We start from the raw sequence: 17,678 nt of genomic DNA, 5'->3' as shown, positions 1-17,678 counted from the left end.
TTGTATTTTTTATCAAACCGAAATTTGTAACCATTCAAAAATTAAAAAATAAATGCTTTATTGTTTTATTAAACGTACACTGTAAAGTTGATATACAGCTATACAGGGACCATAACCGTAGCATGTAAATAAAATGTATAGTTTATTCGTATTACTCGCTACAACTGACTGTACACTATTGTCTAATGGCAGAGTGACAAGTGGCAGTACTGCAGAGTGTGAATACAAAGCATAATTTTGAAAACTTATTTACAGCAGTCAGCAATCGCGTCTCGCGCACGGACTAAGATCTTTAAGGTAAGTAAGTTATCGATAATTTAATTTCCCAAACACTACAAGATAGATAAGTGTCTTATTTAGGCAGATGATATTTAAGTAACCATTAACAAAAACGTGTTTCGACTGAATCGGCAATACTACCGATAAGGCCATAACTGTTGTGTGATGAATGCATAAAAATGCACGAAAAATATAACATTGTTTCATTTTATAGGACTGTAATAAATATTTATTTATAATTTACTTCTGAGTCAGTTAATTAAACCGAAATTCTATCTTCAAACACCCAACTACTAATTAGTTTAGGCACCTAATATTTTTTTAATTAATTTAAAATATACATAAATGCAGCAATAAACATCGCTATTTTATATTTGTGACAATCCCGACTTGTTCTTAAAAAATAACACACACGCGTTAATCGATTATAATATTTTTAGGTTTTTAGCTTCTGTGTCGAATATTGTGCCATGTACATATTATGTGTCCAGAACGGCGCTTTGTATAGGCAATACAAATGCAAAAAATAATGTTCGATATTATTGTCTATACAACAGTTATTCCATTCCTTGTGCTATGGATTATACGCAATATATATATATATATATATTTAATGATATACTCGTAATATCTCACAGTTCAGCATACTGATCTGCTGATCTGCCTCCGCTCGAGATTTTTTTTCGTATGAAATGATTCATCATTGAATTCAACTTTGACACATCCATTACAACAGTGGCCTACTCAATTATTACGAAGTGTACTCGAAACCTACTATTGTGGCATAGTGTACACTATGACAGCAGTAAAGCGAACGTGCCGATTTTTTATGAATACATTTTGTACTAATTGATCCTCCACGGCGGCGTTGCCGTAACAAATTAAATATTGGTTGATTTATTCCTTCTTACTCTGTTAAATGTAAACTGCACAGATTTTTAAAACGGTTATTTGAGCTGTTTTGACCAATATAAAATACAGGTCCAGAACAAAATTGTATCTAATCATAATAACTATTTTCTTTTCTTTAATCTATTAATAAAAAAATGACGGTCTTTCGTTGTACAACTATGTTCAACTTTTATTATGTGTTGAAAAGTAAAGAATAAGTAGATAGTACAAAGTAGCCTAGGACACAACGGATCTTGCTGAATTTATTTACGAACATTTTAAAAGTTAAAATTTAAACTTAAGATCTGCATGACGGTCATCCATTTTAGGCCTTCAATTTTACACAGTATAATAGCTGTAGTATTATAGCTGATTCTGTATGAGTGCTGGATGACTGCCCGTGGTAAATTAAGTAATGCCAGTTGATTTATTCTTACATAATTCCGTTAAATATATAAGCTATGTACTTTTAACACATTGACTTAAATGGTTTTGAGTGTTTTGACCAGCTATAAGATATGGGTCTAAAATTATATATAATTTTTTTCGCAACCAACGGGAATCCTAAAAAGATCTTTTTTTGCGAGTTATCTTGAGTCTCTTTTATAAAGTGTAAAATTTAAAAATAGTATCGACTTCGAGATGCACATTTTTGGGTACATGATTATCTATTATATAGGTATAGGTACCAAATTTCAGAACCATAAGTGCGACAAACTTTGCTGTGGATCATTTACATATACAGCACTCACACATATACAAACATTGTACTTTATTAATTTAGATATTATTAACCTGTTAAGTATACCTTACCTTTAAAATTAATAAATAGTAATACGATAAGTATCATAAAATTTTTAGTTTTTTCGTGACTTGTTATTACATGTATGAAAATAGAAAGCCTTACTATAACCTGTGTATAATAATATTTTTAATAATATTTGTCACATTGCGCTTATACTCGTATAATAGCCTAAGTGTAACAGCAGATATCGTCTCTGAAAAACTGATAGTAGTTTAAAAACTTATATTATTATTTATTATAGGATTGGATACAGCTGTCCTTGCACACAACGAACGATTCTCCGCAACCCAATCCAGTCCTTGTCAAACCGGAAGCGCCCATGATGTATTGTATGCCGGTCATCACATAGCAAGCAACAGCCATAGTTCCGCAACCGCTGTAGCATATGGATGAAATAAAGATACTGGTAGGGGTGACGGATGTCGTGATTAACAGCACGATAAAAAGAGATGTCAACATTTTGTTCTGCGCCGACATTATGATTCGTTATTAAATATTAATAGGTATGTTTATAAGTTTATAACAATATAATATAATATTATTGCGATGAACGTCTAAGCGACACTGCAGTGCACCGTGTTATTACAGTATCTGAAAATAAAATAAAATAATATTATCAAATATATCCATATTATATTATATTATTATACATTGCAGGTGATTCACAAAGAATACTCAAAGAAGTTTTAAACATACCTACTTAAAGTCCATATTTTAAAATTTTTGAATTTCTTTTTCTAGTACTTAAAGACTGTCCTGCAGTCTTCTAGTTGTTTAACGAGAACCCTTTTTTCTACAGAATTTTTTAGTGAATAATGTTTCTAAAAAAATTGAACGTATGTACACAAAGTTAAAAAACTTTACTCGATTGAATTTTATTTCTAATAAATAATAGATCCTATGATAAAACGGGTTCGGAAGATATGGAGACTATTGTGATTTGAAAACTGTAATGATTTATATATTAATTAACAAATTTTAATAATAATTTGTAAAAATGGTCTAAGTGTAATAAATACTAGATTCAATATTAAATATATTTTACAATTTTTTAAAACCATTGTAAAAGACTAATGACAATTATCATTTATCTTTAATATAAGCAAATTAATAAGGAATTGGAAAACTTTTTTTTCGAATTTTGAACTATATAGGTACATAAACATTTTTAGAAAATAGTCTACGAAATAATTTACAGTAAAAATAAAGCAGGTTATCATTAAAAAAAAAAAAACAGAAGTATTTATACCCTCTATGTACTTCTTAAGTGGTAAAAATTGTTAAGAATCTGAATATTTGCTTTAGAGTAGGTATATTTAAAAACTTAAAAATCAAAATTTGAATAAATGCATTATATTGAAAGAAAAAATGGGGGTAAAGGGTAATTATACTTGGTACTGGATTACTTGTTATTAATTATAACATCAAAAATGTTATAAAATGTTTTTTTTTATATTACATAAAATCATTGTTATTGCACATTACTGTTATTGATTGCATTGTTGACTACTTTAATGATTATAATGAATATGATGTTGATGATTGGATGGGGGTTACTATGCACTATAATATTTAATCAATGTAATTCACTATAATGAGTATAATGTAATATTTCAAGATTATGATGGAATCATCTAATTGTTGTTTCATATAATCATCTCTACTAGCTGATCCCGTACGGCGGTGGCTGTGATAAATTAAATAATGTAGGTAGATTTATTCTGTCTTAAATTTTGTTAAATGAAAACTACACATATTTTGAACAATCATTTGAATAATTTTGATCAAATATTAAAGTATACCATGTACATCCAAAATTATATACATTTATAATGATTATTATAAGTACAAGTTTGTGCGCTAAGTTTAAAAATAGTCCAACCAAAAGGTAACTTTTCCATTTTCACCCCTTTATACAGCTTTTAACTTCATTGGAGGATGAATTTTGTAAAATATTTTCTAAGTGGGTCTTTTTATCATAAATTGAAACTATTGATCAAATTGTATACTCATAGCTTCAGCGGTTCTGGCTAGGCGACGAATCAGCGAGTCAGGACATGTTGTTTTATATATTATAATATAGATAGTCAATATAAATAATGACTAAATTAAATTGCTTAGCTTTTATGGTTACACGAAAATTTAGATAAAGCAGTGTATTGTTAAACTATTGACATATTTTAATAGGTACATGCTATTATTTATTAAAGTTATTAAAAATAATGTAATTTATTTTAACGACATGACTATATTATAATCACAGATATACCATACCTATTGCGTATACTAGTTGTATGAATTACAAAACTCATGTTTAAATAACATTTGATCTACGAATAATGTTGTAAGAATTTGTTTGGTACTTTAATTCTTTAGCTGATAGATGTTTTTTGGTCACTCGTGATATGAATACAACACCACAATAGGTGTAAGTCTGATAGAATATCTAGAAATGCTGACATCTTATACCTATATACAAATTTCAACTACGGTCGTTTTTTAAAAATATTAATAAAAGAAATATTATTAATTAATTATTTAAACTGTGCAGATATTAAAAAATAAAAATAAATTAATATTTATAGAGCACTTAATTTAATGGTCAATCGAGTCAAAAAGACTATATTATAATATCATATTAAATGTTGAGTTCAATTAATAATCACAATACAGAGAAATAATTCTCTTGATTGGTTAACGCAATATAAATATAATATAAGTGTTGTGGTAACAAAATAGGCTGTTTTTGAACTTGAAACTGTATTTAATATTGAAATATAATATGTAAAAATATTAATAATTAATTTATCCTTGAAATACACATAACTAAGTATATATGAATAATAATCTTAGATACCTAGTTATACGGTATGGATTATGAAACATTGAATTTTCTTTCGAATTCGTATCTAGACTTTTTCAATCCTATACCAAAGTTTAAAAAAGTCGATATTATGCATTTGTAAATAGTAATACGTGACTTATTGTTTTAGTCAATAACCAATATAATAATGCATGCATATATAATACGGAGATTGGTATTTTGTTACTCATACAGTGTACCTATACTTACATTACTTACATAAATTAATTATGAAATACTAAAAATTATAAGATTTTACATAGTTATCAATGTATAATAAGGGTTATAGCTATTACCTATGGATAAACTTAAAACTAAAATTGGTTTAACAAACGATATATTTTAAATAAACCAAGAATGGCACGAGTGGAGATGGAAATACTATATTTTTTTAAAGAAAATACATTTTATTACTCACTTATATTTGATGAAGTTTTGATTTTATCCCGAGGACGGTAATGAATGATCTACTGATTGAAATGCTTCGAATGTTATTATATTAAATAAAGCTTATAATCTTTTTTTAATTATATGATTATATAATTTATCTACAGTCACTGATCCCGAAGTAGGGGATTGACTCAATTAATTGTATTTTATCTTAATATGATGTCCATTGTCCGTGTTTTAATTAAAAATAATAAGTTGTAATTTATTAAATCATTAAGTGCAGTTGTATTTTAAATTACGTATATTTGATACTTATTGTATAGTATAGTGTTATGTTGTTTCTATAATATAGAACGGGATAGTTAAATTACACTTTTTACTTAAATTAAATTGTTGGATTTCACTTAGATTAAAAAAAGGTAATAGTCTATTTGCCCACGGGTAAAAAAAAAGGTAATGATCGAACTGCAATCGAGTTAAAAGCCTGATGTTTTAACAATATTTTTTAATTTTATATAATATAATGTATATTACAAGTTTATATTGTTAAATGAAATTATTTTTTTGTAGAAATTATAAGAAAGCGTGTTATGACATAATACTAATAATATTATATAGAACTGCACTGTCTTTTAAACCTGAGTGCAGTTAGATCTTTAGGTATTTTTTACCCGAGTGTTGTTTGACAATTAATTTTTTTAATCTAGGTGTATTGAACTAAAATTAGTGTAATTCGATTTTACCTGTATAGAATCCATATTATAAATACATAATTATAGGTTCTTTACTTGTATTATTTAAAATGTATAATAGCAATAGTAGAAACTAGAAATACATTATATATCATATCCTTGTTGATATTAGTGTATTATATATAACCATTAAGTGACTTATTGTTATAGACGTTATAAACGTTATAGTACTAAGAATAATAACATTTTGTAAAATGTAAATTGTTTGAGATTTTTACTTGTTTGGAAAAACATCTATGGCAAAATAATGTCTGCAGCTACAAAAAATGATATGCCGTGTAATACTGTTATAGCCTTTAGAAATCACAATAGATTGGAGAGCTGATGTAGCCACCCTTCGTGACTACGATGTATATGTAGTTGGTACGCAGTATAAAAATAGTTACCAATAATATCTCATAGTATTAGAAATATTTAAGTAGATGACTACTTGTTAACTAAATATAATAAACATAAATGTTATCCATTTTGAATTCAAATTATTGACAGCTCTACGTTAATTTGGTTTAACAACCCTTAAAACAGCCGAGTACAATTAATATGATATACAAATTAATTTTAAGCGCAATTAATTAACTTCCATGAAAGTATAATAATTTTCTTATGAAAAATATTGAATAACCAGTGTGATTGCTCGAAAACAACTATATACAACATTTATTTAACGAAGCGGCCGCTGCGCACGTTAGTCTACTGCAGCTTTTTGTAGACACTTGATAGAATAATTTATTACGTTAATTCGGGTATGAATTTAGAATATGTATTTATATTATAAATTATAATACTTCAGATTATTATTTTAAAAAAGAAATATTATAATATCATATTCATATAATATAAGTATTGGTATCTGGTACAGTTAAATAGTACGACATGCATAAAAGTATTATAACATTATAATATACCTATTTCGTTTAAATTGTTCATTATAAGTAGTTGTCAACATAAAGTTATTTATATATTTTTGATTCTGTGATAGTATCAGTTTCTACTTAAGTGACCTATTAAGTGATCCAGGCTAAACTATCTAGCTACTCGTGGGTTCGATTTTTTACGATTTTTTTTTTCAAAAAAAATGTATAGGATGGTTGCAATTAGTGGGTTTTACACTTCATAATTATTGCTATAAGTACATGACTACACATCTTTAATCTGTTTTTGAAAGGGAATCTAGTGAGTCGGCTATTGTTAAGGTAGGTGTCTAATATAAAATATTAATTGTCAATTATCAAACAACCTAACCTGATCTGGAATATTTATTTGTAAATTATAATTACAAAATTATGAGTAATGATTAGCATGTTAATCCTTGTATTTCATCCAAGAATCTACACAGTTAAGATAGAATAAAATAATTTTTAATTATTTAAAATTTTAATCTGGCCAGTTTATTTCAATTGTACTTAAATAAATGAATTCAATCGAAAGTCATTTTCTCGTCAAATGTCATGTTAAGACAAAAGATATAATATATCATCCTATTAATTTAGTCTTCTCCTTCATGCTGTTAATTTTCAATATTGATTTTGCTATGGATTTAATGCCTGTAAATATTTCTTTCCCCGTTGGCACAATCTTATCAGCTGGCAATAGAAAACCGTACATTCCTTTGTCTGGAAGTTCTATCGTATAGCTGTACTTTATACCGGCTTTCCCTTTGGCCCAGTCATCCGAACATCCTATAACAATTAATAATATATAGGTACTTGGTTGTTCAATATAAATTTTCATACGCGTTATAAAACAGATGTATATCTACGACAAATTAATTTCTACTTATTAATTATTGTCCACATTGCTTTCACAAAAATATTGCATTGTTATTATGGTCATAGTAACTTTAATCATTATAACTGTGCACTAATGAATTCATTATTTAAATAAAATATTGTTATTTATAAAGTATTTTTTCTCTATTAATATTAGTTATCAGTTAATTATTTTCTTTTACCATTACGTATTTTTCTAAATATTTTTTATGCAAGACAGGAGTATAAAATATTAAGATAGGTATTATTCTTAATTCCTATATGTATTATGAAAAGAGAGATTCACAAAGCATACACTCCTCTATTTTTCCTTTAATACTTAATTAATTTAGTTTTAATTTTTTTTTTTAATTTTTAAATATACTTAAAACTTATTATTTCAAAATCTCGAGTTTTTTGTTCTACCTATTTAGGAAAAAATCCCTTAGTGTTAGAGCTTTTGTTTTTTAAATGAGAATTCTCTTCCTCTTACAGTAAATTATTCAGTGGATAATTTTTTTTGAAAATCAATTTTTGAATAACTCCAATCTTGAAAAAAAAGGCGACGAGCATTAATCGCCCTGTATATATTATGTACCTGATGTAGTGTAAAGCAGTGATGGCGTAGTGCCGAGTTGGTACTGTGAACCGTGTACTTTTTGAATTGCTTCAGTTGCTTGTCTCGCTAAGTACATCATATCATCATAATCATCCGCAAGTTTTTTTGTGTGACTCCAAGGTACTAGCCACATTTGTGAGTAAGAATGCAGAGTTAAATATACCTGAAATCATTCATTATTAAAGAATTATTGTCTCAAATAATGCTGACATTTTGCACATAATTATAATTATTAATTAGTTTTTAAAACCAATTAACTTCATTTCAACATACCAATTAATGAAATTTGCATTTATTTTATTATTTTAAAGAATAACTATATTGTAGAGATATTATATCTATATTCTATTTCTATATATATACATGTATTGTAGACAAGTAGACAATACACGAGAGTGAATGGCGTCTTCATAAGTGTACTAAGTAATTATTCGTAATTAAATCAAATTATTAACCTTCTTTTATAAGACAATAATAAAATCAATAATCTATTATTTAACAATCTAGAATAATACCAAATTAAAAAAACTTATTTTGTAGATTTAAATTTAAAAAATAGAATTTTTTGAAACATATTATATTTTGTTTAATTACTTGTATTCTATCTCTGTGGTCTAATATAAAATCAGATACTGCTCTGGTTTCTGGTTCTGAAAAAGCGTGTGATCCAGCAAAAGTTTCAGAACATGGATCTTGACTAGCGCCAACTCCAGCCCAGTGCCAATCCCAGTTTCTGTTTAAATCAACACCTTCACAACCATATGACATATCCCATAGAGTTCTAAAAAAATATTTTATTAAATTAAATTAAGAATAACTGTGAATTTATTATTGGGTTTATTTACCTTCCCGATTTGTTGGCTGCAGTCCTCCTAGATTTTCTCCATAGACGATCTACGGTATGACTATACTCGTAACCATCTGCGTTTATCATTGGCAGAATATACCAATCGATCTCAGAAACCAATGTTCTGTAAGATTTATTTTCTACTAATTGCCTTAAAATGAATAGTGCTACAGCTGGTGATATCCATTCTCTTGCGTGAATTCCTATCACCAAAAATATCAATTGATATTGTTTAATCAATGTATAAATTATCAAAAATGAAACTAATAGCTAAGGATTTAGATTTCAATTTGATTTTAGTAATAAATTAATAGAAGATACACTAAATAATTGTTTAATGAAAAATATTATGTTTTAATTTTATTTGTTTATTATATATTTAATTTCAATAATTGTTTTCTGTACAGAATTTCTTTATTTAATTCAGAATTTGTTTTAATAATTTATTATACTATATATATACTCGTTTAAGTACGTTATTATTTTAATTCTTTTAAAAAACTTTGTTGTTCTTAGTTATTTTTCCTTTGATTTTCTTTTTAATCATTTTTACACTGATTGTGGAAATTATTAAAATGTTGAGTACCTAATCGTAAAAATAATTAGGTATTCAGTTTTTTTTTTAAATGATTCAGCAATATAACTTAAGAGAATCAGAAACGATTCAAAACTAGTATCACAAATATAAATTCTTAAATAAAAAATTTAGAGATGGTAACCTATTCTATATACTATCATAAATTACTTAAAAATTAAAAATTTAAATATCATAAATATTTTCTTTGGTGTATTTTACCAGCATCAATCCAGATAGCAGGTTTAACGACGTTTTCTCTAGTTTGTCCACTTGATATTTTTACTACTTTTAGTGGACGGCCTTCTATAGTTTTTCCAATAGGCAACAATTCCACCAAATGAGGATAGTTTTCCGACAGATACATTAAGTAGTCGAGAATATCTGAAAATATTCAAATATTTATCATTAATATTATTCAGTAGGTAGCTCTTTGATATAAAATATGTTAAGTTCAAAATTAGCTTTATTTATTATTGATAAGTACCGGGAATGAAGAATAACAAATTCTAAAAATTATTATAAAATATACACAAAATTATTTTTAGTTTGTATAATATAAATATTAATAAGTACACGATTAACGTAAAAAATTATATAAATAAATTATGTTAACTGAACCACCTTACTATATATATAGAAAAAATATTACAAAATAGTATTATCTGCATTATTAAAATATGGACAATAAATACCAAATAACAATTTTTTTTATGATGATTATTCATTATTATGTGTCTATATGTCTATTATAGCTTTTAATAAGTTAACATTTATAAAAAACAAATACAGAAATTGTCCGAGTGATGTGCATTTGGATGATTTACTGCGGTTGTCAACATCAAATAGACATAAACGAGATCATAAAAGAAACAGAGAGGTACCGTTCATCAACATCAAAACAACATTAAATCAAATAAATTAATCAAAAATTAAATAAAAAAATATTATTATCAATCTAATTATTTAATATACTATGCTAACAATATGAATGATTTGTATAAAATAAACTATATTAATTGATTCTAAAACTATAATTATAAGTTCAAGAAAAACATTTGTGCCATTAAAGAATTTTTCCTACAATACCTATTTTAATAAAATATCCTGTCTCATTTTATTATTTTCCACTAAATTTAGTAAACAGTCGTAAATTTTTATATTTTAATTATTATCATTAAAAATGTATGCGGCACGCAAGTAATATTCAAAAATACGTTTGGCCCTTTTTAAAATCCTAGTGGGGACCGCAATTCTATGCTATATAATTAAGTTGTTAATTTTAGATATTAATTTTACCTTGATAACGATGATATCTATTCCAAGTCATTACATGACCTTTTGTTGCTTTTAACTCTGATTTTTGATTAAGAGATGGTGATTTAGGATTTTGTTTACTAATGCTTCTCTAATAATCATTAAAAAAAAATATATCAAATATAAAAATATAAATTTGTTTTTTTTTAATGAGTATTTAAATTTTAAAATTATAACTAAATTGTACACATACTTCTAAATCGGAACTGAGTACAACAAAGTTGATTTCTCTCTGTGTTAAAAATCGTTTTACGTCTCTAGCTACACTTGGCGGTAATACAAGATCTGCTGTTTTATTTAATCGTATAGGCATCCAAACTTGCACACCTGGTTCTTCGGACATTGCTTCTAAATCAAGTACTTCGTCCTCGTCAGACGGCAAAACTCTAATAATTTGAAATTTTTTGTATGACACTCTACTGGTTACCTGTTTTTTGTTTGATACACCACCTATGAAATAACAACAATTATATAAATCATACAATTACATCGTGTGATTTAACATTTAAAAATACGGATACAGGATAGGTATGTGTATTTTTATTTATTTATAAATACAAATATTTTAAATATACTATTTGTATAGTGTATAAGTGTATAACTATAACATATTATCAAGATTATATAAAGAAAAAAATAGTTTCCTGAACTAATGTATCCTATAAATATTTTGAAAACGAGTTTACATTTTAATTTACACGAAATTCCATTAAAGTGCGTGTTTATTGACTAAATAGATCAATTATTAATGATTAATATTATCGTCTTTTAACTAATTTTATTCATAATAAATATTTGGAATTCCGAAATAATGTCAAAACAGGCGAAATGTAAACGCCGACATCACTTGATATCAGAAAAAAAAAAACAACGAACACTAATTTAAATAGATATACCTAATATATTCATAAGTGCACGTTATGTTATTGTGATTATAATTTATTATCACATCATCGCGGATTTTTCAGTCTTAAAAAATTGAACTTAACTTTTATTTTAAACAATCTTATTTATACCATAAAAATGATAACTTTCGTGCTCATAAGAAAATATTATTTTTCTTACTAATAGTTTAAATATGTAGGTATTTAAATTCTTAATTTACCATTAAGCTATTCAGACCATCAACAATATGCATATCGAATTAATGGGTCAACAAAAGAATTTTGTATTGAGTTCAATTATTATTCGTAAAAAATAACAATCTAACGCTAAAACTTCGAAACGAATTCGAAGTGCTAATTTCATAAGATTAAATTAGTAAACAATAAATATATAATATTAAAATCACACAATATAATAATATAGTAGCTAGAGTACAGGACATAGGTACTCAATTTTTAAAACAACATATGTATATAAATGTTATAAATGTATTTGACCATATTTTATTTATATCATAAAATATATTTTCTAGCACATTCATACAACAAGAATAAAGACCACATTTCATAATGTGTTTGTTTATCATAGATTTAATAAACAACTGAAACATTTAAAGTCAATTACTATCGTCAAGGATCATTTAATAATAATAATAAAATATAAAATATGTTATTTGTGTATTAAAAATTATTGAGGGGGTAGCGTTTAAAAATTAGTAATAATACGTGATACAATTTCTACATGTTTCCAACTATTTTTAGGAGAGGTACTAATTCTTAATTTGTGATATTGTTATAAACTATAAAAAATATTACTGATAAGTGGTGCTAATTCAAATTTTATTACGATAAACTTCAGTAAATATTTCTCACAATAATACAAATGTTTATTACAGTTATTAATAATAAAAATATTATGTTTTAAGTATTATTAAAAAAAAATACCAATTAATATTAAGACCGTTACAATTATTAATTATAATAATAACGACATAACCTAAACGCTATAAATGTCTTCGTGTAATTAAACTAGAGTTAACGGTTCACATATTGTTATTACTATACGTTAAGTAAACTCTATTTTAATTATACGAAGTTAAAGTAATTACAATATGTAAATCGTAAACTCTATTTTAATTACACGAAGTATAGAACGTTCAGGTTATGTCTTTTAACTATCAAACGGAGACATTGACATAATTGATGGATGGCATTTTATCAGCAATATATTAATGAGTGTGCGTTTAAACCTTTATAAATTTAAAATAACTTGGTATCTCATTAGTAATCAAATGGGTTTTAAAAATAAGGGCAAATGTATAGTTTTTGACAACAGTTATCCCCTTGTCGGTTACAAGTGGTTACACACAAACATTATTCCATGTATGAGTTGAGCTGGACTGAAGCTAGGGGAGGGAAGGACTGGGGAACTCACCCCCAAAAGCTTGGTCGGGAAGCACCGAATTACCAAATAATAGCGGCATAATAGAGGGGGCTGAATTATGAAAACGCACCAATTGTATCCTTCGTCCTTGGTTAAAAATATACTAGACTCGGTTCTAGAGTGTTTTAATAAAATCAATCAATAAATAAATAGAGTTGAGAGTTATATTGGTTTTGCTGTCAAACATTTGACTCGACCAAAGAAAACAGTTGTTTAAAATTTTGAATTAATAGGTATTCCGTTTATTCTCCGGAGAGACAGCAAGAACGAATATTACGATTGTAACGTATTACAGTATTGAAACGAAATCAAATAATGAGTTTCAAGAAAAATATTAGTACCTATAGTGTTGTAGTAGATGAATAATATTGTGTGATAAACCGAGTTGGTCGGTAGTTGTGATTTTTTTCAATAGACATGACGACTTGGTGTCGTTAAAAAGAAGTGAGTCGAACAATTAAAATCAATATCTGGACATAACAGGTGCAAATGTGTTCTGATTTTATACCTCCGGTAAACCATTTAATACGTATCTATGTGCAATACGAGTGAAAGAAATTGTTTTCATCACTTCCGTCTTCTCCGTTTTGTCTACAATTGTTTTCGAATATGGTTATTTTATTTCTCATCTACACGTAGCGTGTGCACGCGATTGCACAAAACACCAAAAACACACCCGAACGTCGCAAGTGAAGTTAACCAGAATGGTAGTTTATATCTACGGATGTGTTATGAAAATTATGATCTACGGACAGTCACGTGAGTAATTATCGATCCGCCCATAAACAGGACCTGCCAAGTAGTGAGTAATAAAGGAAATTCAAACCAACAATTAAATTCATACGTTTTTTTTTTTTTGAAAACCTTGCGATACAGGCCACAACAAATCAGCTAGCGATCACAAAATCATATAAACCTGCAAAGCGTATAGCCGACCAGAGGTTAATACTTAATATCTTTCACAGATGTCAAAATTAAATTCATTTTCTATTTCTCATTTCACAGATGAATCGAACCGTATACCAACGACGAATGAAAGGTATTATGATATCATATATATATATGATGCGCCTACGGCCGTGCAGTGGCCCTCCCAACCAGTCCCGCAGTACGGCCCGGTCGCGCGGCCATCCGCAACCATTGGCCGAACTCACCCGTGATCGGCGCTATGACGATGTCGAATATGTACTCCAGGTAACCGGCCACGGTGTTGTACAGTTGGATGGCTCTGAACGGGAATACGCCGTCCAGGCCGCCGCCGGCGCCGTCGTCGTCTTCGGCCGCGGCGGCCGGACCGTTGGCCGTCGTCGGCGGGGCGGCCACCGCGACGACGCCGACGACGACGACGACGACGGCCGCCACTGCGAGCCAATGCGGCGGCGGCAGCAGCAGCTTCATGACGTCTTCGTCGATATGGGCGATACGGCCGAGTACGCGACCGGCGATATTATGTGCGCGCGCGCCGCGGAAAACTTTACACCTGACGCGCGTCACTGCGTCTCTCGGAAGTTATCGTTTTTCTCGCAATCGGTTATCGCGAGGGACAAGCGGTCGGATAGTAGTTCCGGTGCGGACGCGATGAAAATAAGTCGATGGCGATTTTCGCCGCCTAAACGTATAACCGGTCGCCGCCGTCCAGATCTGCTGCACCGACGTCCGACGTCGTCATAGCATTATCGCGATATCGCTGTGGTGAGAATTGTTCGTTTCACGTGTACAATGTCGTCATCGTCGTGGGTGGACAGAAATCGTCGAGCCTGTCGGGGACGCGTGTGAGGTGCGTCGCGTGCCGAGTGCCGAAGTGAACTGACGGCGACCACCGCGACCGGCGGCACCGGCGGCTTCGGCGGCCACGGTAGTCGTCGTAACGTGGCGCGTCGCGCGTCGTCTATCGCGCGCCTATGCGTTATCGTTGTCGTCGTAATCATATTATTGTATTGTGCTCGAACCCTTTAAACGTCAATGTCATCATAACATTACACGCCGTTTGTACGTACGTTCTCGCAGAGTCGTCGTGTTCGACTTTCTTACGAGTCACGAGTCGTGATTTATCCGCAGGACGGATGTGAGGTGTGCGGTTTACAGAATGCGGGTAATAAGCGTTTCGGGTGCGGCGGCGATATGACATCAACTTCATCCGAAGCGAATATCTATCCGACAACCGTTTGTGGAACCGGGTTGGACCATTTTCCTCCAGAAGAGAGATACACTTTTTCTCCACCGTTAGATAGGTACCTTCAAATATCAAATATTTTTATACACAGTAAATATAATATTACTAATATTAATAGCATGTAGGTACTTAGCTGAAAAACCGATGGACGTATTCGAATTATTAGTGACATTTGGGTGGTAGGTTATTTTAGGTTTTAAAATATTGATGGTATTTAATACTGCAGCAAACGATATTTGTTACAGGACTCACGAGATGCCTTTTATTACCTGCACGTATACACCGATGTGTATACTCTGCACACATTCTATGTCTTATTGTTTTTAAAAAAAACCAATGAATAAATTGTGTTTGTTTACAATTTTAAATATCTACAAGGGAAATCTGCTTTGAATGTATAATTTATTTCCCAATTTCGTGATTGGCATAGTTTAATATTTGTTTGATTTTATTAGAAAATATAATAAGAATATTGATATATTTTTTTTTTAGAAAAAATTATATTAATAATATATTTAACGACGTAAATAGTATGTGTCTGTTGTTGAGTGCTGTCAATTGCACGGTAGTTATATTTTTTTTTTACTACGATCTTTACAAGGTACATACTAAGGTACCAATATTTGATTCGCATGCAATTGGATTTCTATCTGTATAATTTACCTTCAATTAGTTATTTGTCTAAATGACATAGCTATATAAATATTTTTAAATTATTTATTTTTTAATAAAAATTCCAAGTATACATAAATTAAATATTTTCATAGAAATTATGTATAATAACTCAATAAATACACATATTACTATGTTATAATTTATAATATTATATAGTAATGTGGTCGATAATTTATTTTTCGTTACAGTATTATTGGCAAGTATTTATTTTCACCTTCAATATTATTATGACCTATATTTCTTTAATGTGTTGTTCTATTTGAATTAAATAATGATACAAAACAAAGAAACTAACTAAAATGTTTTTCTTACATGATTTAATAATTATATGGAAATTTTACGAAAATATATAATAAAAACTTTTATATTGTATAGATAATAATTTGAATGGTAATATTAAAATTTAAAGTATACATGTTTTGACTAAACATTATAAACATTTTGATAACAAAAATTAAATAGCTTTTTTAATTTGAATGTTACTTATACGCTAAAATAATTACTACATTTATTTAATTATTTATATAGCTACCTATTGGTAACTACTAACTATATAATAATAATTATTAATTAACAAAAATGTATAATTTTATCATAATACCTATATTAATTATGTATCATAGTCTCGTGTTAGTTTTAGTGCATTTAATGTTAGTTTCTGAGTGAAGCAAAATTGATTTTACAGTAATGTATTTTTCTTTTAGTTTATGTCACACATTTTATAGTTAATATGCTTAGATTTATAACTTAAAAGGTGTTGCTGGTAGAAAATTAGATTTAGTCGGTTCTTTTTGGGAAGTCAATAGTTAAAATTTATTCCAGCACTTAAAGTATAATATAGAGTGAAAACGAGAATTTTTACGTTGAGCCAATATTAGACAATAAAATTGAAAATGATTGACTGTTGTTATTTAAAAAATGAATAATTGCAGCAGACACTAGATTTTTCGCAAAATATTCACTTAAGCGTTTACTGGATGTTTTGAGAATTTCAAAATATTTTAGATCATTTCGTGGTATTTAGAGATATTAAATTTTTTTTTATTTATGTATAATAAAATTATCATACATTTCGATTTTTTTTTGTATATATAATGACATTTCTAGAATATTTGGATTAATTTTAATCTTTGTTTATTTATACCACGACCCTATTTTCGCCGGTATTCGGTAGATCACAGTATTGACTCAAAAACAATAACAATTATATTAATACATATATGACATAAATATATAAGATTATTTTAATTAATAATTTATAATAATATAATAAATTCGATTATAAATTTCTCCATAAATTAATTCAAACTATTGTAAAACTAACAGTAAAAAAAATTATTAAATTATATATTATAAATAAATAGATAGTACAATATTCTTAGTAATAATGGACTGATAGACCACTTCTGCCCAGAAT

The 17,678-nt window shown here is 28.3% G+C and overlaps 1 protein-coding gene and 1 long non-coding RNA gene across 2 annotated transcripts; both read right to left on the bottom strand.

The window, feature by feature from the left end:
* Positions 1-2,014: 2,014 nt before the first annotated feature.
* LOC113549132 lies at positions 2,015-5,328 on the bottom strand. Its single transcript, XR_003404912.1, has 2 exons — positions 5,257-5,328; positions 2,015-2,566 (listed from the first exon to the last, which is right to left on the bottom strand). It is a non-coding gene; the product is annotated as an uncharacterized LOC113549132 (long non-coding RNA).
* Positions 5,329-7,351: 2,023 nt separating this feature from the next.
* On the bottom strand, positions 7,352-15,203 carry LOC113550265 (carboxypeptidase B-like). Its single transcript, XM_026951997.1, has 8 exons — positions 14,568-15,203; positions 11,279-11,535; positions 11,068-11,176; positions 9,991-10,152; positions 9,193-9,397; positions 8,942-9,128; positions 8,327-8,510; positions 7,352-7,659 (listed from the first exon to the last, which is right to left on the bottom strand). The coding sequence occupies exons 1-8, from the start codon at positions 14,809-14,811 to the stop codon at positions 7,454-7,456; spliced, it is 1,554 nt and encodes a 517-aa protein (XP_026807798.1). The 5' UTR covers positions 14,812-15,203; the 3' UTR covers positions 7,352-7,453.
* Between the last annotated feature and the right edge of the window lie 2,475 nt (positions 15,204-17,678).

Source organism: Rhopalosiphum maidis, chromosome 4 (assembly GCF_003676215.2).
Source record: "Rhopalosiphum maidis isolate BTI-1 chromosome 4, ASM367621v3, whole genome shotgun sequence".
In the NCBI taxonomy this organism is placed as follows: domain Eukaryota; kingdom Metazoa; phylum Arthropoda; class Insecta; order Hemiptera; family Aphididae; genus Rhopalosiphum; species Rhopalosiphum maidis.
The sequence above is the reverse complement of the archived record's forward strand: the minus strand, read 5'-3'. Positions and strand labels throughout refer to the sequence as shown.

What these genes read in the sequence shown, in the direction of transcription:
- LOC113550265 (XM_026951997.1), bottom strand. Translation starts at nt 14,811, where the DNA reads ATGAAGCTGCTGCTGCCGCCGCCGCATTGGCTCGCAGTGGCGGCCGTC. An exon ending in CGTCATAGCGCCGATCACGG is followed by an intron (nt 11,536 to 14,567) that starts GTGAGTTCGGCC and finishes GTTATTTCATAG; the next exon opens with GTGGTGTATCAAACAAAAAA. An exon ending in GCAGCCAACAAATCGGGAAG is followed by an intron (nt 9,129 to 9,192) that starts GTAAATAAACCC and finishes ATATTTTTTTAG; the next exon opens with AACTCTATGGGATATGTCAT.